This window comes from Benincasa hispida, chromosome 2 (assembly GCF_009727055.1).
Source record: "Benincasa hispida cultivar B227 chromosome 2, ASM972705v1, whole genome shotgun sequence".
In the NCBI taxonomy this organism is placed as follows: Eukaryota; Viridiplantae; Streptophyta; class Magnoliopsida; order Cucurbitales; family Cucurbitaceae; genus Benincasa; species Benincasa hispida.
Window position 1 is genome coordinate 15,076,066 of NC_052350.1, and position 21,603 is coordinate 15,097,668.

Here is a 21,603-nt window from a genome sequence, read left to right on the forward strand (position 1 = left end):
AAAAAAAAAAAAAAAATGTAAGGACAAAAAGAGAACGCAAAAAATCTCCCCTTATTGTCCCTTTTACTATAGTATAGATATTTCTATATATCTATAGATTTGGCATTGATATGAGGAATATCATGTCATAGAAAATCTATAGAAGGTAAAAATATCAGTAATTTGCATCTAACTAATAAGAAATGTAGAGTTATTTAAAAAGGATTGAAGTGCTTATTTGTTAATTTAAATGTTCTTTTATGATTTTTTATATTTATAATTGTAAAAAAAAGTACATCAATTTCGATAATTTTGTCGGAGACTTGATACTCCCATCTAGTCAGAGACGTCGACATCAACATTTAAAACCTTACATTATAGATTTTAAATATTTTACATATTTAAGATGCCAAAATTGAGACAGAAGAAACACTTGACTGAAAAATTATCTAAAAGAAAATACTTTAACGGCTAATGTTCATGCAATTATGGAGTAGAAATTGCTTTGTACCCTTCCTCCTCGAGGAGTTTCGCTATAGAGATGTCTCCAGTCTTCACGATTTTCCCATCCTCCTGAAAAATTAAATGTAGAACTACTCAGTCAGTTACCATTATTGAATTTCAATAGTATATAAGACCCAATTTACTCGAGAAAATTCAGGTCAGTATAACCCAGTTACCAAATTTCACACACAGAAAGCAAAGTAAAAAAATGGTATAAAAACAAGAACCAAGAAGAAACCCATAGTTTTCAGAACAAACTTGAAATATATAACCGAAACTTTAATAGTAAACCCCAATCACTGTATTAACGAATAATCAGTGTGTATCATATCTCTTTTCTTTTCTACCTCAGCATTGATCCTTTATTCCATTTCATTCTGCATATTGTTCTTATCAAAATTCAATTGATTGAATGTTTTCCTAATGTGCAAAATACTTACCATGACATGTATGCGGGAAGGTTCGATAAATTCCAAAAGTCGTAGATAATGAGTAATCATTAACACTGAATTATTTGGTGTCAAAAGCCCGTTCACTGCTTTTGCTACATCACGAAGTGCATCAACATCCAACCCAGAATCTATTTCGTCTAATATAGCCATCTCTGCACCCAAAACCTGCAAAGACATTAACAATTTGAGAAACAATAATAATCTTGATTCTTGTAGATATTAGTCTTACCAAGCCTATGGCAGAACGCACTTCTCTCCCTCCCCTTTTCCAGCCACTTATTAAATAGTCGATGGATTTATGCATTTATGCTTAAAAAATTTGTTTAACATATTTCAGTTTCAAATTTTATTATTTTTTTTTCATATAAATGTATCTATCTAGTATACTAATTGATGCATGTCTTAACCAATATTGGACCTATTTTGATGTAATCATTTAATAAGTTGTTTCAGTTTTCAGTTTGTCTCTTAAAGTTCTGTTACTAACTAGTAGGGTTTAGTCAGCTTGTAACTAACTGGTCGTTAGATCAGTTTGTAACTAACTCTTGCCTATAAAAAAAAACTGAGTCCTTCATTAGGGAATAATAAAAAACTTTCATTCTTGAAGTGCAAACATTGGTGTTACACCAATTTTGGTATCAGAGCCGGAAGGACTGGGATCTGATGGCGGGAAAAAAGCCAATTAACGATAATAACCCCAAGGCTATGGATAAAGAAGCAGCCTCATCTGCTGCCCTATCACCAAGGTCCTTGACAAGATGCATGCAGTCAGTCGAGGAAACCATTGATGATATTTACCGAATGATGGAGAGGATCACTTTGCGATTAGATCAAATGGCGGGCAACGTCAACAATGTAAATCCTCAATCACAAGTCCAAGAAAATCAACCAAGAAACATGCTGCCACCACAAGAAAGACAGAACATAATTGCTCCACAACAGATTCATCCAAGAAACGATCAAGAATTCCCTTTGTTGTTCCAAGAACCTCCAAGACAGCAAGCTTACCCGAGGAGAAACTATGAAAATAGCCATTCTTCCCGTGAAGAAGAAAGAGGAAGAATGGGGCGTCCTCTTCGGGGAAGAGGCAGAGCATTTCATCACTACCAACCAGGTAAACAAAGTGAGTAAAAAGTCAAGCTGGATATACCTACCTTCAATGGAAAAAGAGACATAGAAGGTTTCTTGGAATGGGTAAAAGACGTTGAAGGTTTCTTCCAATAAGTCAACACTCCGGATCACAAGAAGGTTCAGTTAGTAGCATTAAAATTTCGAGGAGCATCAACCTGGTGGGAACAGTTGGAGGTTCACAGATTTTGAAGTGGAAAAAACCCTATCACGAGCTGGGAAAGATTAAAGAGGATGATAAAAGATAGGTTCTTGTCAACAAATTACGAACAAATCTTGCATAATCAGTACCAGAACTTGTGCCAAGGAACAAAAACTGTTGCTGAATATACTGAAGACTTCCATCGCCTGGGAGCTCGAGCAAATTTGCCTGGAAATGAAAATCATTTGATAGCAAGATTTGTGGAGGGCTTGCGAGCAGACATTAAAGAGAAAGTAAAACTCCAAACTTTAGGATTTCTTTCTGATGTCATTTCTTTGGCAGAGACTGTTGAGGAGTTGAATGAGACCCAAACAAAAAGATACTCACAGGGAAACCAATGGGAAACATCTACTAGTGGAATAAAGAACCACCTCAAAAGGGACCTATAGGGAATAATGAAGGGGGCATAGCCAAAAACAGAGAAGACACTCCTGCACTTCTCAAAGATAACAGCAATGAGACTTCTAAGAATAGTACTAACCCCTATGCATGAACAACACTAGGGAAGTGCTTCCGTTGTGGCAAGAACGGACATTTATCTAACAATTGTCCTAGCCGAAGAACAATAGCTATGGCCAAGGATGAAGGTGGTCAAGAAGGTGACGAAGTTTCTGATGAGGGAATTGATCTTTTAGTGCCTGATGAGGGTGATAACCTCTCTTGTGTACTCCAACGGGTTCTTTTAACTCCAAAAACAGAAACACACCCCTAACGACATTCACTATTCAAAACAAGGTGCACAATTAAAGGAAAGGTATGCAATGTCATCATAGACAGCGGAAGTTCAGAGAATAGTCTCCAAAAAGTTGGTCAATGCTCTAAATTTAAAGATGGAACCTCATCCCCATCCTTATAAAGTTGGGTGGATTAAGAAAGGTGGTGAAGCCCAAGTCAACAATGTTTGTTCAGTACAATTTTCCATCGGAGGTAGTTACAAAAACCAGATTGTATGTGACGTTTTAGACATGGATGTATGCCACATTCTCTTGGGTCGTTCTTGGCAATATGACAGACAAGCTATTCACAAGGGACGAGAGAATACTTATGAATTTATGTGGCATGACCAGAAGATTGTTCTCCTACCATTACATAAGCCGGATAATACAACCACCAAGGACACCAAGAGACAACTATTCAGTATTATCACAGGGAAACAATTCATCAGAGAACGTGGAGATGAAATGTGAGGGGTAGTTATCAAAGGAGACATAAGTCACAATAGCGAAGAAAACTTTCCAACACTAGTGATGGATTTAATAAAAAAATTCCCCAGCATTGTGAACCCCAACCAGATTTACCACCATTACGCGATATACAACATCAAATCGATTTCATCCCAGGGGCTTCACTCCCTAATCTTCCTCACTACAAAATGAGCCCGAGCGAGTATAAAATTCTACCTGACCAAGTTCAAGAACTTTTAGAAAAGGGGTGCATTCAACCAAGCATCAGCCCATGCGTCGTGCCAGCCCTTCTTACTCCAAAAAAAGATGGCAGTTGGTGTATGTGTGTAGACAGCCGAGCTATAAACCAAATCACCATAAAATATCGGTTTCCTATACCACAAATTGTTGACTTGTTGGACCAACTAGGAGGTGCTTATATTTTTTCCAAGCTTGATCTCGGCAATGGGTATCACCAAATTTGAATACGGCCGGGTGACGAGTGGAAAACAGCTTTTAAGACCAATGAAGGTTTGTTCGAATGGTTAGTTATGTCACTTGGTCTTTCCAATGCTCCTGGCACATTTATGAGGCTCATGAACAAGGTTTTTCTTCCATTCCTTAATAAATTTGTGGTGATTTACTTTGATGACATACTACTTGTGTTTAGTCATGATTTACAAGAACATTTGCATCACCTACACACTATTTTTTCGACTTCATCTTCAAATCAATTACACACAAAATAATGTGTTTTCTTGTCTACAGAAATTTCATTCTTAGGATTTGTCATTGGTCATAATGAACTTAAAGTGGATCCTCGAAAGATTGAAGCCATTTCGGATTGGCCAACACCATCCAATATAAAACAAATTCAATCTTTTCTAGGTTTAGCTTCATTTTATAGGAAATTTATTTGAAATTTCAGTACCATAGCAGCACTCACTGATTGCCTTAAGAAAAATAACTTCCACTGGGATAAGGAACAGGAAGCTAGTTTCCTACAACTTAAACATCACCTTTGCAATAGCCCTGTTCTAAAACTTCGTGATTTTAATATACCTTTTCAAGTGGCTGTAGATGCTAGTGGAGTTGGTATAGGGGCAGTCCTATCCCAAAATAACCATCCTATTGAATATTTTAGTGAAAAGCTGAGTGTCTCACGACAGAATTGGAGCACTTATGAACAAGAATTCTATGCATTAGTTAGAGCTTTAAAACAGTGGGAACATTATTTACTGTATAAAGAATTTATTCTTCTAACTGACCATTTTTCCTTGAAGTATTTACAATCTCAGAAACAGGTTAGTAGAATGCATGCGCGATGGTTATCTTTCCTACAAAGATTCGATTTTGTCATTAGACACCAAGCTGGCAAAGATAATAAAGTTGCTGATGCTCTAAGTAGGAAGGCAGAGTAGCTAACTGTCTTAGCTGGAGAAATCACGGGTTTTCATCACCTACCAGAATTATACCCTACGGATATTGATTTTGGAACCATCTGGTTCAACTGCTCCAACCACCTTCATATGGATGATTATCATATATTTGACAACTTCTTACCAAAGGAGAATGTTTATGTATCCCCCACACTTCCCTTCGTGAAACATTTATCAAAGACTTACATTGGGGAGGTCTAGCTGGACACTTTGGTATATCCAAAACTATAGACCTCGTTTCTGTTCGATATTTTTGGCCCCAACTTCGAAAAGATGTACAAAACTTTGTCAAGCGTTGCTATATTTGCCAAACAGCAAAAGGAACATCAATAAATTCCGGGCTTTACACTCCTCTACCCACCCCCACCTCTATTTGGGAGGACCTATCTATGAACTTCCTCCTCGGTCTACCTAAAACACAACGAGCTTATGATTCTGTGATGGTCGTAGTTGACAGGTTTAGCAAGATGTTACATTTCCTACCTTGCAAAAAATCACATGATGCTGTCTATATTGCTAATCTTTTCTTTAGGGAAATCGTCCGATTACATGGAATCCCAAAAACAATTGTATCGGATAGGGATGTCAAATTCCTTAGCCATTTTTGGAAGACTCTTTGGCGAAAATTCAACACCTCACTCAAATATAGCACCATAAGTCATCCCCAAACAGACGGATAAACAGAGGTTCTATTGGGTAATCTAATTCGATGCTTATGTGGAGACCATCCCAAATAGTGGGACCTTGTTCTTGCTCAAATTGAATTCGCCTTCAATTTCATGAAAAACTGATCTACAGGGAAGTGTCCCTTCGAAATAGTGTACACAAAACTCCCTTTTTTAACTGTTGATCTTGCTAAACTTGCATCTTCCATTGATCTCAGCAGCGAAGCCGAGGAGATGGCAGAAAGGATTGTCCATCTACACCAAGAAGTTCAGACCAACATTGGAAAAGCTAATTCTTCATACAAAAGAGCAGTAGACCAGCATAGACATCTTCAAACATTTTGTGAGGGAGACTTAGTGATGGTACATCTAAGGAAAAGTAGATTTCCGGCTGGCACATATAACAAGCTAAAGAACAGAAAGTTAGGTCCTTTCAAAGTTCTCAAGGCTTTTGGATCCAATGCCTATCGTTTAAACTTACCACCTGATTTACACATCACCCCCTTTTTAATGTAGCATATTTACATCCATACCATGCTCCTAACGACTTTCGATTAGCTACCTAACAATTATATTGGACATGATAAGGGTGTTATGGGGGTGTCAACCTAGTTGAGATATTCGGATGCACCTCCCAATCCTTTAAGATTTTCTTTTTGTATCTTTTTATTTCTCATACTTTTATCCTTAGAACTCGAGGACGAGTTCCTTTTAAGTGGGGAGGAATTGATGTAATCATTTAATAAGTTGTTTTCAGTTTTCAGTTTGTCTTTTAAAATTCTGTTACTAACTAGTAGGGTTTAGGTCAGCTTGTAACTAACTGGTGGTTAGATCAGTTTGTAACTAACTCTTGCCTATAAAAAAAGGCCGAGTCCTTCATTAGGGAATAATAAAAAACTTTCATTTTTGAAGTGCAAACATTGGTGTTACACCATATTTTGACTAGTGTTCAGCACATTTATTGTATAAACAAGTGCCTGATATGAACAAACAACTGTCAGAGTGTGCAAGTGTTCGACATCTATCAAGTGGGGCCATTGCTCATGTTCGTCCTAGTGTTGGACGTGATCTAATACCAAATGTTAAGTATCCGAACTCCCTTCACACAGAAAATATACAAACACTTCCGAAAGGACACCCAAACACCACCAAAACAGGGGATATCAGCCTCCCTGCATTCTACTATTATATATCAACAAGAAACATAGGAGTTCAACAATCACAAGCCAAAATATCCCAAGAACGAGGAAAAGAACCAATTGGCTATTCGAGAGAGCTGTCTCTCCTTCCGATGAGCTCTGACCCCCCAAAACCTTCCTCACCCAAATGCCATCAACAAAAATTCACGGTGGCCTCCATGGGTTCTAAAAGTAGTGTTAGAAACGTCTACCTCCTTCATCTTGATCTTGGTGGTACCGGATCTCAACTCAAGCTTTGAATAAATAGTGGATCCATGAAGTTCGTCCAAAAGTTCCTCTACACCAGCATTGGGAATTTATTCGGAATAGTAGTGCTATTCAAACATTTGTAATCTACGCAAAACCTCCATCAACCATCTTTCTTCTTAACTAACAAGGGCCGGAGAATGCGCTATTATTGCTTGCCTTAATGATTCCAAAAGCAAGCATATCCCTGAGTAATCTTTCAATCTCTTCCTCTTGAACTTGTGCATATTTATAGGGCCTTCTTGACGGTCCTTCAAGGTGATTCGATGGTCTACATTTCGCCTTGGAGGAAATTTGATGGCCATTTGAAAGATCGCTTTAAATTCTTCTATCAATCTTCGTATAATATCGCGAACTTCGCACCGGGGGGGCCTCAGTTTCCATTCCTCCATAATCCCTTACCTCATCAATCTGTAAATTTTGAAATTCAATTAAAAATCCTTGATCATCATCCTCCCACTTTTTTGTCAGCATTTTCAAAGACACTTCCGCTTTCATCAGAGAACAGCCCCCCATTCAGCATCACTTAATTCTCCCATTTTGTAAAGGTCACGGTCAAGAAGGGCCAATCAACTCCCATATATCCCATCGTATGTAACCATTGAAGTCGCAAAATTACATTGACATTTCCCCCAACTCTAAGGGTAGGAAATCATCCTTCACCGTGATAGTGGGCAAAATGATAATGACTGCCTTACGTACCCCCTTTCCTCTCAGAGTTGTTCCATTACCAATGAGCACTCCATAATTCGTGGTTTCTGTCTGAGGCAATTTCAACTCATCAACTACATTCTGATGCATGAAGTTATGTGTGGCTACGCATTCCACCATCACTATGACTACCCTTCCTTTAATAGTCCATTTTACCTTCATGGTACCCAAAGCTAAAAATACCAATACCAAACGTAGGGCTAACTCCACTTTTTATCTTCTACTCCTGGGTTGTGTTCTTCTACTTCATGTAGGCTCTTGCTCAGCACCTTCAAAATCATAATCCTCATTGGCTATGATTAGCATAAGTTCCCTATCTCATTTTCCTTGCAACGGTAGCCAACAAAAAATTTCTCGTCACATCGGAAGCAAAGGCCCTTTTCTCGCCTCGCTTGGAACTCCCCATCGGACGGTGGATTTTTCTTCACCACTCCTCCTTTCTCCAGTAACATACGGGTCTCATTGTTATTGCTTTCACTTCAAAATTGCAGTTTGTTGTTTTCAAATTTCCAAGATTGATACCCTTAATATTTCTCCCTAAGGCCGATTTTAAGACTTGGGCCTCCTATTTTCATTTCATCAACAAACCAATTGGGCTTCCCTGCCCTTATAATTTCATCCAGGCCCACTAGTCTTTGAGCTACTTTGATCGTCTGGTGAAGAAGTATGTTCAAGAAAATCGTTTCAAGTATGTCTTCTGCTACCTCTGGTAACGGCCCTGACGCTATTTCAAATCTCATCGATAATCTGCAACAGTCGTTTCCATTTTCAGGTTCCACAACCTCGAGAGCAAAGTCCCTTCTAACAATATCCTGAAATGGTCTTGGACGTGTCTTTAAAATTATTCCAGCTTACAAAATTCTGCTGGCTATTTGCCTACTGGTACCAGTCCACTTTGTCTCGACCAAAGCTAATAACCAAAACTTTGAACTTCTCTGCATCCAAGAGTTCATGAGTCTCAAAGTATCTTTCATGCGAATAGATCCACGTGTCCGAGCTTTCACCATTAAACACAGGCAATTCGACGTTCTTATACCTTCCTCTACCCAAGCTTGCTACTATTTTTCTCGTCTGAGAAGATTCTCCCTCACCTTCGCCATTTATTTTTTCATATTGGAGTTCTCGATCGATAAGGTACTTCTTTTCCTTTTCCGATCGACATTTCCATCACATCACCCACGAGTTTCTCAATATTCTTCCTGATACTCAGGAGCAGTTCCTTGATACTCAACATCTCTTTCTTGGTCCCATCCATCCTTTCTTCCAACTGTTTTTGAGCCATTGCTCGTGTTCATCCAATGTTGAACGTACTTTGATACCAAATGTTAAGGGCATGTTTAGTTGGCAGTCTAGATTCTATTTCATGTTTTCAGATTCACTAAGTTCAACAAATATGTGTTTGGCAAACAACCTAGATTTTATTTATGAAAACTGTTTTCGGTTATGTGATTCAAACCGTGCAAATTCTGGAAGGGAAAAAAACATTTTTATGTTTTCATTATATCTAGGTTTTGAATTTTATAACTTAAGTACAGACTTATATTAAATAAAGATAAAACTATTTAGAAATACAATATGCCATGATATAAATTCAATTTATTTTTTCAATTAAAATATGTATTATGTAATGTATTGTAAATTATATACTATTACAAAACAACAACAAAAATTAACATAAAGCGTGCTTATAAATGAGTTAATAATAGTTTATGGTTAACTAATATTTAATGAGTAACTACGGTTCATTTTAAAATTTATAAATACAGTAATAAATACTCTTTAAACAATTATTTAAATTATAATCCAAATTCTACTACCAAACACATGTCTAAAAACACAAAATACAACTTTGTTTTCATTAAATCCCTTGTTTTCAAATTTCTATTTCAGATTTCCGACTAAGCAGGCCCAAGTATCTGAACTCCCTGCACAACAGAAAATACACAAACACTTCCAAAAGGGCACCCCTTTTTTTACTGCCACTATGCTTTTGCTTGCTGGAAGACTCTTATCAATCTTCCACCTAAATTGGATTTTCAACAACTCCTTCAAAAAGAATATTCCTCAAGTCTTATGGAGTCTATTTGAAGCCTATGACACAAATGTTACGGATTAATGCAGTGAAAGCATTGCTAACTGAAATTTGGTTTGAAAGAAACCAAAGAGTTGTCCATGAAAAAATCCGTCAGTGGCCAAACCTCTTTGAAGCTGTAAGACTCATAAGACTCAATGCTTCTCTGGTGTTCTGTATCTAAGTCTTGCAATTTTCACCATTCAGGATTTTTGCTTGAACCGGGAGCTTTTATTATTTCTAGTTGATCTTTCGCTTCGCATTGTAATGATAATGCTAACTGTGCTATTGCTGTTTTTTCTTGTTTATTTATTGCTTGTTTCGTTGTATTTTGAGCATTAGTCTCTTCCTATTATATCAATGAAAAGTTTTGTTTCCTTTAAGAGAGCCGTCTCTCCTCCCGATGAGCTATCCCTCCCAAAACATTCCCACCCCCACACTTAATCCCAAAACCCTACAAAAGCCCTTCAGCTGGTCCCCACACGTCTCATAATCTTCAGCTGGTCCCCCCTCACTTTCTGCTAACCGAATCTCTTCTTACCCCTCTTTCTTTCATGCACTTACATAATAGGCGGTCTCACAAAATATGATTCTTCCCCTTTGGTATGAAGCATATTATCATTCTAATAAAAGCATAACAAGCTTAATTCTTGGAGGATTACTCTTTGAGACTACTTAGGCTACCTCAAAATTCCTTGTGAATTCATGAAGTAATTGCACACATCTCAAGACCACAAGCTTCAATAAGTGAAGCAAATTTGCCAGGCACGGATGGGGGAGGAGAATGAGGAATGGCATTATCACTTTTTTGGAATAATGACACATTGACACTCGGATCATCACCGAAAGAATCTTCCACGCCAGTATTATCAATATTACTCTCCATAGACAATGACAAATTCCACACCAACTAACTTCAGATGCAGCATCAGGATCATCAACAATCATAATAATAAATACACAAATAATATGTACTATGTCACTCGGTATACTTATATGAGGAACATTAGTCCAGTCAAAATAAAGAAGGCAATGCCGAGACAGCATCAGAAAGTAGGAAAAAATAGTAAACTTACCGCAAGTTGTAAGATCTCATTACGCTTTCTTTCTCCACCACTAAACCCTTCATTGACATTTCGATTGAGAAAATCCGTTTTCATGTTCACAAGATCAAGTTTGGGGAAGATGTATGCATAAAACTGGAGCAATAATGAAGAAGTGAATCAACTAGCCAAAAGTTTAAATTACTAAATAATTACAATTTACAAGAGGTAGAGTAATCAATGTGAAACTAGATACTCCAATAAAGAATGAATCGAAATGAAAAGTGATACACTGATACTTGATTTCAATGAATCTAAACAGGAATTTGGAATTTGAATGAACAAAAGGTCATTATTCAAGATACATTGCCAGATTTTTTTTTATTCTTCTAGTCAGAGACACATGCACTGATACGAATAAAAATTTGTGTTATAATATATATTATTTTGTCTAGTTGTCTTTTATTGTAATGGCACTTTCCTTTAAATTAAGGTTCTCTTGTGTACCTATATTTATGTTTCTCTATCTTCAAATACAATGAATCATATCTAAATATTGAATGCATGGTATTATAGACACCTTTAGGATTTTAGGATTTTCTTTTAGCGGTTAGGGTTTTGTGAGGCTCCCAATTCGTTATACTTGTGCGAATAGGGGTAATATGGGAAATGAACAAGGGAAAATTGGATAGGACAATAGAATATGGTTAGTTGCAGGTGGGGACCAGGGAAAAGGATTTTGTAGGGGCTTTGGTCATCAGAGTGGATTGTAGAAAATTTTGGCAAAGGTTGAAGCTGAGGAGAGTATTTTCAACTCTCTCAAATGTGTTGGAGCGTTTTCTTTATTGTTCTCTCCTTGGTTGATCTGTGAATTCTAGAGACCTTTTTGGTTGATAATGTCATTGTTGTGTTATCGTAATAATAAAACAAGGAGTGTTCCCTATGATATTATTTCTTGTTGGGGTTTCCTATTTGCAGGTGGAGGAGATAACTAACACTTCACTGTCAATTTTTTTTTAAAAAAGGAAACAAATCTCTTCATTAAGATAATGAAAGATGTTACAATATAATTACGAGGATACAAAAGCGATATAAAAGGATCAGTAAGTGCACCCGGACATCTCAACTAGGTTGACACTAACACTTCACTGTCAATTGGGGCTAGGGTTTGAAGTTTGGGTCACCATCTTAGAGTGGCCATGTGCCAACACCATCAACCTTAGGAGGAATGTTGCAATCAGAAGAGATGATTAGCCATTGTTGTTTGACAAAAACAACCACACATGAGGCATACACACTGCCAAGGACTTTTTCTTCTGTTGCCAAGCCCCAACATGTGGGGTGTCAAAATCGTGCTTTGCCGCATGGGTTTGTCTCAAGTTGTATTTTTTGACCCATCTATCTACTTGGTTATGTCAAAACCTAATTGAGTGTGAGGATAATTGGAGAATAGTAAGGTTTTGATTTGGTTTTTTTTATTTCTTCTCAATTCTATTTTGCTTTTCCCTACAAGTATATTGTCAGTTTGTGTGTTCCCAATGGATGAGATGAAACCTATGTTGATATCTAAAGGTCTTGGAGAACAATGGCCAGAGAGGGGAACAAAAACCACACAAACGTGATGAACGCCCTCAATGCTTGATTAATGCAAAGCTAGAGGTCCTTCTACAATGCACTTATCAACTTGTGCTTCCAATTCTTCCTCAAGTTGTGCATCATGCTCTTCACATTTTTCTTCCGAATCAAGTATTTCATTTCTTATCGCCATGATTTTTTTATTGACACAATCTTTGCTCATATGTCCAAATCCCTTGCACTTCCAACATTGAATTGAGCTAAACTTCTACCTCACCTCCTTTGAAGCTTCGTTCTTTTTAGTATTGGAGTTCTCGGCCTCCCCTCTCATGGCAGCCCCAAACTTCCCTTTTTGTTATCTCAATTCCAAGCATAAAAATTTGAAAAGATATTAGCTTTAGATGTATACCTCTTTGAATGCTCATTTTCATGTTCAATTGTGATAGCATAATGATACATGTCTTCCAAGTAAGGTGGGATTTCAATCCACAGGATGAGCAATTTCTTGATTCAAACCTCCAAGGAATCTAGACACGGTGTCTTCCTCATCTTCTCGAATTTGTGCTCTTTCCATCAAGGTCTCCATCTCTTAATAATATTTAGCCACACTTTTTGTTCCCTGCCTCAAAGCTTGCAATTTAGCTTTCAAATCTCTTTCATGATGTCTTGAACATACCTCCTTCCCATGGTCTCCTTACGTTCTTCCCAAGTTTCTATTGGATCTTCCTCTTTCCTTCTTCTTTCGAACTTATGATGTTGATACCAATCTTCTACATGGTTGGTGAATTCAGCAATGACAAGTCTCCTCTTCTTTTTCTCACTGTATGTGTTGCAATCAAACACATGTTCTATCTTCCTTTCCCATTGCAAATATGCATCAGCATCCGCCGTTCCACTAAATGGTGGAATTTTGAGCTTAACTCCATTGTCCCTATCTTCTTGAATTCTTTCTCCTCTTCTAAGTTGCATAACATTGGCATTATTATTTCTTCCTCTTCCTCTCGCATTTCCTCTTCCTCCAACTCGCCTTTCTTGTTCATTGAAATCAAACATACCTTCATCTTCTTGTGAGGCTCATTCTACTCTTTCTTGTTGTGCCCTCCTTTCTTGTATATCTCCCCTCCTCATTTCCATCATCTCTTGAATTGCTTTAAGACTAGCCATATTAGGATCTTGTATTTGTGGTACTTTTTCATCACCTTGTGACATTTTGAAGTTAGTAGCATGGATCTCACCACACTTCTCACCAATTTTACTCCAAGAAACTTGTTTATCACTCAAGTGTAGACTTTTTGTACCGGGTCAAAGACCCAAAAGTTGGGTTAAATTTTTGGTGTAATCTTACTAAAGCTTGATGTAACCGTTTCAAATTATCAACTCTCACAAACTAAGACAAGAATAACTCGAACTAGGATCAATAACTAAAAAAAAAAATTGAACAAATTAAAATCTAAGGACAAGAACATTTCATGTGCCTTAGATCTTTGAACACTTCTTTTTTTTCTTTTTTTACTACTTTTTTTGCTGAATTTTCTTTCTTTCTTTTTTGATCCAAAAGCAAATTAGACGAAGATTTCAAGACAAGTTTTTTTCTTTGTCCATGCAAGCTTACGCCACCTCGACTAATCTCACAGGACATCCCCATCTGAAGCTACAACTTTTGGGTGTCAAAGAAACTCGTAGGAAATTAATTCCTAGGTAAGTGGCCACCATGGATTGAACCCTTGACCTCTTAGCCATCTATTGAGACTATGTTCAAGTCGAGTTATAGTATGTCTTGTATTACAAGATGTAGGCAGATGCTTGAAAAAAATGAGAAACGAAAGACAGATAGAAACAAAGTAAAGATATTTCACCTCTAGAACTGGCCAAGGATGTTGACCAATGCTCTGATACCAAATGATAAGTGCCCTCAATGCTTGATTAATGCAAAGCTAGAGGTCCTTCTAGGATCCATGCAAATGCCAAAAAATAAAGCTAACTTAACGATTGTTTCCAACCAAGAGCTTAGTTAGAAACTTAGAAGGATGAATCGCTCTTAGATTGAACCTAGAATCTATGATGGTCACTCCTAGATCCTAAGACAACTCACTCCAGAGTTAGCTTGATCAAGACTATCTAAAGCATGATCTGAAAGGAACAAAAACAAAAACAAAAAAAGGAAAAAAAAAAAACAAACAAACCAACCAACCAAAGGGGTTGAATAAACACAAGTTTAAATATCATTATTCTGAGTTTTGAAAAGCATTACAAGCCATCATAAAGGGCAAAAGGTCGTGCAAAGGTCTAAGAACTCAAAAGTCTTTCAAATACAATTAAATGCATATTGTAGAAAATAAGACCTAAGAAACTAAAACCTGATTGCATACTAATTAATAAGTCGAAATGCAAAACTAAAAATGTAGAAAGTCTTTGAATTGTCTTAAATAACTATTCTAGAAGACAATGTGCACATTGGACAAGGTTTGACATCATGAATTCCAACACAGTGCACACTTGACAGCATTTTCTTCATAAAATTTGCACACTTTTTTTTGTCCTCCGTGACATCTTCCAAACTAAGAGACTTCTCTCGTGCCATCTTCACTTCATTCTCTTCTTGACTCATCGAACTAACATTATACATAAATTTTGGCTCAAAATTATTTCTCTTCTTGTGTATTAGCTAGCTTTTGAAGATGCATTGTGAATGCCTCTTGAATCTTCTTTGTCTTGCTCCTTGTAGTTGCTCCTTCAAGTACATGCAATGGATCAATGGTTGGATTCACATCAAAACGTAGGTTGATTGATTGCATGATGCCTATCAGCATAATCACACATGGGTATTCAAACATATCTTGCTAACTTTTATTAATTTTAATAAAAGCAAAATTTCGTTGTTTGTTTTGTACTCTTTGTGGGCTTCTGCACCTCTTTTTGTGTAATCTTGAGGTAGGAAGTTTAAGGTCTATTTCTTGAGATCTTTCTTGTATTTCTTGCGAGGTTTCTTGGGTCTTTGTGACTGTTTCTTGGGTGGTCTTTGTTAAGTTCTTTAGGCTTGGTTAAATGTTGCTTTACTGTAGTTAAAGTTTAGATCTTAGGATTTGACAGTTTGGTTTGCTATTGCTTGGTAAAAGGCTGCTGTCCAGCCAACAAATATGTATATTCACAAGCTGTTTCGATGGAATTCAATAATAAGAAATTTCTCCGAGAATTGGTTTACACCAAACCACCTAAATTTTCATTAATCTAAAGGAAGTTCGTATAGCATGAAGGAAAAAAGAAACAACATTTCACTAAATGGCAGATGCAAGAGTAATTTATATGTGAATTCTTACTCCATAAGTACGTACACATTTAACTGAGAATGGATAAAGCAAGAAACGGGTGCTTCCATTGAAAATGCATACCTCAATTGGCCCCAGCTCTGCCAGACCAAGTTTCCTTCTTCGTGCATTGTAAGCCATATTTAGAAAGTCAATATTGCTGACACCTGGAATCTCAACCGGGGACTGAAAACTCATAAATAGCCCTGCAAGCGACCTTTCTTCTGGTTCCATTTCAAGCAAGTCACTTCCTTTAAACAGAATACTACCGCCTGTAACCTCATAATCTGGGTGCCCAACAAGTACCTTAATCCACAAAGCATCGCCTAAATTTAGTGGATAAAACAAAAGAATCCAATCTCCAAGCAGATAACAATAACAGTGAGGCTATTATAACGCATTTCAATTTTCGATGACTAAGATAATTATAATGTGTGTGATGGCAGCTGTTTTTTTTCCATACCATATACGCCTCATTCCCTCTTCTCTTTCCTTTGTCTACGAAAAATTCAATCTAGGACAGCTTTAGATTCTAAACGTAGTCGTTTCCAGCGCAGCAAAATTGGAGGAGCTTCATAAATTTTATATATATATTTAAAGGAACAATGCTTTTTATTGGTATAAAGAAGAGAGACTGATGCTCACAATACAAGATATGATTAATAAAATTAAAATACTTTTTGGAAAAAAAGAGGAAACAATATCCTGTATAGAATAATCAGCAAAAAAAAACTTGGATTGAGAACACCATGAAGAAGCTAGAAGACGAGCAGAACCAAAACGATCATAACAGATATGTCATGAAAAACACTCTGGTTAAACTGCAACTGACCATAGTAATTGGGCTTTGGATGATAACAATGTGGTATCAAGACTTTAACTTTCATTTGACCCTAGTAATTGAGCTTCATGCACTATACTATACTAAATAATTAAAATTAGCTGTAAAAAAATCCATTCCAAGCACAAATTGAAGCAAAGGAAGAGAATAACTTCTAAGCTCAAAGCTCATTACTTGTAAGGAACGCGAGAAATCTTTTCTTTTCTTTTTTTTTTTTTTTAATGAGAATTAGGGAACTGAACACAAATGATACTGACCTTTGCAAATGTGCTCTTTCCAGAACCATTCTTTCCCATGATGGCGTGAACCTACTAGGGTCAGAAAAAATAATTCCAAATCATATAATGAACAAAAATTCATTGAACAATTCAAAACCTTGTGAGAATCCACTCCTGAAATAATTCTGGAGATTAATTTGAGCTAACCTCTCCTTCGTAAACAACAAGGTTAACACCCTTGAGAATCTCCTGCTTGGATTCTGCAATTACAGCAGTTAAATCTTTGACTTCCAGCAAAAGACTCTTCTGACTGCCAGAGAAACTCGTAGATGGAGAATTGACTGCGGAGAGAGAAGCTGTTGCAATTCGAACTGACCGGCGACGATTGGAATGGAAAGGGAGGGGGGAAAAGGTGGGCATCATGGATAAAGTAGAATTAGATGGCAAATATCGAACCAGAGGAGAAGTGGATGTGGTAGAGGATGAAGAGCAGTATGCCATTGACATCGCCATTGTGAAAGCTGAGCAGTATGCCATTCGGCGCTCAATCTCGCTCTTCGGCGAGCAGTCTGATTGGAAGGTTGGAAGACTCCGGCGAGCGGTCTGGTCTGATCGGATTTGGTCTGGTCGTATGTCGGATGAAGAAAGGCTTAGAGAAGAAGGGCGCGGAGGTTGCAGCAGCCGCGTGTACTCCACTATTGTTATTGAGGGGTTGTTTGGCCCCAACTTGGGTTAGGTTGGATGGGTAAAAAAAACTCACGTACCATTCGATTCACATGTTTATTATCTCGTTATTAGTGTTAAACTCTCTCAATTACTCTTCTCTTATAATAATTACTTAACTAACTCCACGCGTCAAACGTCTCTGAATAATCTTTTGATTTAAATCATATTTTAATTCTCAAACTTTAAAAATAATCACTTTTAAAAATGTTTACTTTGATCCTCGCTTCTATTAACTTTTAAATAGAATAGTGAGATGATTTATATTTTTTTTAATGATTAGGTTGTTAGTCAACTCTAAACAATCTAGGATTTCGATTTTGAATTAGATGGAAAAATAATTTTCCATAAGAAATTTCAAAAGTCATTGTGCAAATGTTCCTCAAAGAGTTAATAGAATCTTAACAATAAAGATCAAAATAAAACACTTTTTAAAAATTCAAAGATTAAAATTGATATTTTTAAAAATTTAGAAATAAAAGTAGACGAAGATTCAAAGTTAATGACCTAAAAGAGTATTTGAACTTGATCTTTTTATAAACAAAATGAACAACTACACGTTGTCCATTGAAACTTTGGAGAGGTGGTTAGAGGTGCAATACAACTTGGGCCTGCTAAAGCCCATCCATCTTGATCTTGTTGGAGTTGCATGGCCCAAGTGTAGAAAGGCTTTGTACAACATATGTTGCAAATGGGCTAGGCCTCTAGGAAATACCTAGACCCAGGGTTGGCCAAAGCCCATTGGACAATATATAAATCAGGCCCGCACAAAAATGATTCGTTTTTATGGGCCCATGGGCCCAACTTATCTTGCCCAAACATTAACGAAAATTACGAAGATAGCCGACTATGTTATTAAATTTTACCCGAGAGAGAGAGGATTTAAACAGTAATATTTCCACACGCATGGGAAAGATGACAGAAGTCAGATCGCACGTGGGACCTCATTGCCACATCATTGTTATAATAATAACTCCAACAACCAACCATACAAATCTCAGTTAAAAAAAACAAACAAGAGAAACTATAAAATCATTGCACTGCATATTTATCTAGTTAAATATATATATATATATATATATATTTAATGGGACCATGATAATTTATTGATGTGTCACATGTCTTTAACTAAAATTATCATCTTAGTCCCTATAATTAGACCATTTCCAATTTCCATTCAAAATTATAAAAAGCTGTTTAAAAAAATTGTAAAAATCTTATATTGAGTTGTTTTAGTTTGGGCTTATTTTCCATTCGTTCAAAGAACTAAAAAAAAAAAAAAAGATATTATTGTTTTGAGTTATATAAATGTTAATTAAACAATAATATATTTGTGGAATGGGAATTCGAACTTCAAAATTGTTTTTGGATAGTATGAATTACTCTTAATCAATATATATACACAATAATCTTCACTTGTTTTTATATCCACTCACAAATTAATTATAATTTCTCTAATTTAAATCAATTTTAAACCTATAATGCATAATCAACTAACAAGATAATACAAACATATAAAGTAAAAGAACCTCATTACAACATGAACAAGTTACACGAAATTCGAATATAGTATAAGTGCCATAAATTGAAACATTTGAGTTAACAAAATTGAAACTAATTAATTTAAATAAGTAAATTGAACCAATTAAAGTCCTAAATTCAATTTATTTATAAGACGAATCGTTATGAAAAATCAATTCAATCAATGTATATTTCAACTCACTCAAGACCTCTAACATAGAAATAAGAAAATCTAAGTTGAGAGAAAGAAGCTTTCCTTTTATCACCTCGATGGAACTCAACTTTCCTTAAGTTGGCTTAATTTGAAGAGAAAAATTATTAGATAATTAGTATAGTTTGGTTGTTGGCTTAATAAATTAGTATTTTATAATTAAATAGTTAATTATCTTATTTTCTTATAAGTTTATGAAATAAATAGTCTATTCACAGTTGTAATAAGAAACTTTTTGAAATATCGTTATTGAAAGGATGAATTTTTCTTATTTGACCATAGATTTAGACCGATGCCTATATATATATATAACCTTAAATAATATCATGGATAAATATAGAAGTTTAGTTTCAATAAATTAAAAAAAAAAAAAAAAATGAAATCCTTAGTCAAAGCAAAACGAGGATAGAAAAAGGGGGAATATAAAAAAGAAAAAGGTAAAGATAGTAATAATAATTATAATGTGAATAGAAAAGGAAGAAGAAGAAGTAGGGAAGAGGAGAAGATTGTGGCCGACACAACTTGTTTGTATGTAAAACAAAAGGACCTCTCGATCCCACTTCTCTTTTAAAAGCATATATTATATATAATTGAGAGAAGCCCAACTTTCCAAAATAATAATAATCATCATTAAATAAATAAATAAAGGTGTCATCTTTTTACAGCATAGTAATTACATTTGACTAACATTGGTTCGTTGAGTTTCTTCAAAATGTCGCCTTTTTCAGAAAAATGCCATGTGCCCAACCACATGTCACTCTCCTTCATTTTTCCCCCTATTCTCATATTCATTACAATATTTTTCACATTATTTTTAAGGTCATATTTTAATAATAATAAAGGACTTACTTGACATTTTTTGACATTTTTATATAATATATCCCAGTAGCATTTATAATATATGTATTTTCTAGTACTACAGTAGTATCCATAATTTTCTATACTATATCTATGTGTTTCTTACCATAATAGCATTATTTAAAAATATTATGGACTCCACAAAATTAATTAGTAATATATAAATAAATATATTATCTAATGACGCGTCGAATTATTAATGGGAGACATATATTATACTATTATAGTATACTAAAAATATTCTCTATGAATTGGGTGTATTTGTAGATTGTGAAATTAATTTAAGAAGAAAATGTGAGGGAAGATAAAACCGTTAACTTGTCAAATGAAAAAGTGTCGAATTATGCTAGAAAATTTTGTAATCGTCATCATTTAGATAAATGAATTTGTTTCATTGTTGAATATATACAATGCTTATTTGGCAATGATTTTAAAATGGGTCGAAATTATTCTTGTCAATTTTAAAAATAACTCTAAAATATGTTTTTAATCACTAAAAATCATTTAATATTATTTTACATTTTCAAATTCAATTTTCATATCATCAAAATTAATTTCAAATGGTTGAAAATATATTTTATAGTGATTTAAAAAATGATAAAAAATAATTTTACCTTCATTAAATCATTCTAAGAAATGCTCGTGGTGTTGATTGAGTAGTTAACTCTTACCAGAAGAAAATAAAACAAAGAGTTCTTGATTTTAGAGTTTTAGACCTAAAGTAGTTTTCAGTTGAAGGATCTACAACGAATTCAAATAATTCAATTTGTTCTTATTTGATGTTAGGTTTTTTTTCGTTCTTTTCCCCCTAGATTTAATTATCCAGAAATAATTTTGGAAATGTAGATCCTTAAGGCTAACAATTTTCTAACTTCGAGGTGTAATCCTTGGTATTCCAATTTATTAATTAAAAGGAGAACAGATAAATATTAATATCAAAAGAGAGACGAATCACACTCCAATTTTTAGCTTAGTCCAATAAGAACTTTATATATTTTCTGGATCCTCACTTCGTAAATGTTAAACTAAAAAAAAATCACGAAAAAATATTTATTTTTCTATCTTTTTCCAACTCAGCACTTCAATATTTAAATCTCTTGAAATATAGTTATAACTTAAGCCTTGTCTCTTAACAATTTTGTTTTTTATTTTTAATTTTTGAAAATTAAGTTTATTTCTGTCCCATTTTTTACAATAGTTTGCATCTTTCTTAAGTACAGTAGTTGAATTCTATATCAAATTCTAAAAATAAAAACTATTTTTCAAAAACAACTATTTTTTAGTTTTTAAAATTTGACTTGATTTTTTTTAACTATTGGTAAAAAGCAGATAAAAAAATGAAAAGAAAAAAAGTTAGAGGTGTAAGTAGTGTTTATATGTTTAATTTTCAAAAATAAAAAATTAAATAGTTATCAAACGAGGTTTTAATTATTTTAAAACATAAAATTTGTATAAGATTTAGAAGTATAGGAACTAAAGCTTCTATTCATAGATGAGATATTTTTAAAAATATAAGAATCGAAATAAATACGAACTATCCCGCGCAAGA

At 35.1% G+C, this 21,603-nt stretch overlaps 1 protein-coding gene across 1 annotated transcript; it reads right to left on the reverse strand.

The window, feature by feature from the left end:
- Positions 1-316: 316 nt before the first annotated feature.
- On the reverse strand, positions 317-17,440 carry LOC120071801 (ABC transporter I family member 6, chloroplastic). The gene is made up of 6 exons (XM_039024183.1): positions 16,949-17,440; positions 16,781-16,831; positions 15,767-15,988; positions 10,836-10,958; positions 924-1,100; positions 317-552 (listed from the first exon to the last, which is right to left on the reverse strand). Exons 1-6 carry the CDS (start codon positions 17,276-17,278, stop codon positions 466-468), a joined length of 990 nt encoding a protein of 329 aa, XP_038880111.1. The 5' UTR covers positions 17,279-17,440; the 3' UTR covers positions 317-465.
- Positions 17,441-21,603: the final 4,163 nt, after the last annotated feature.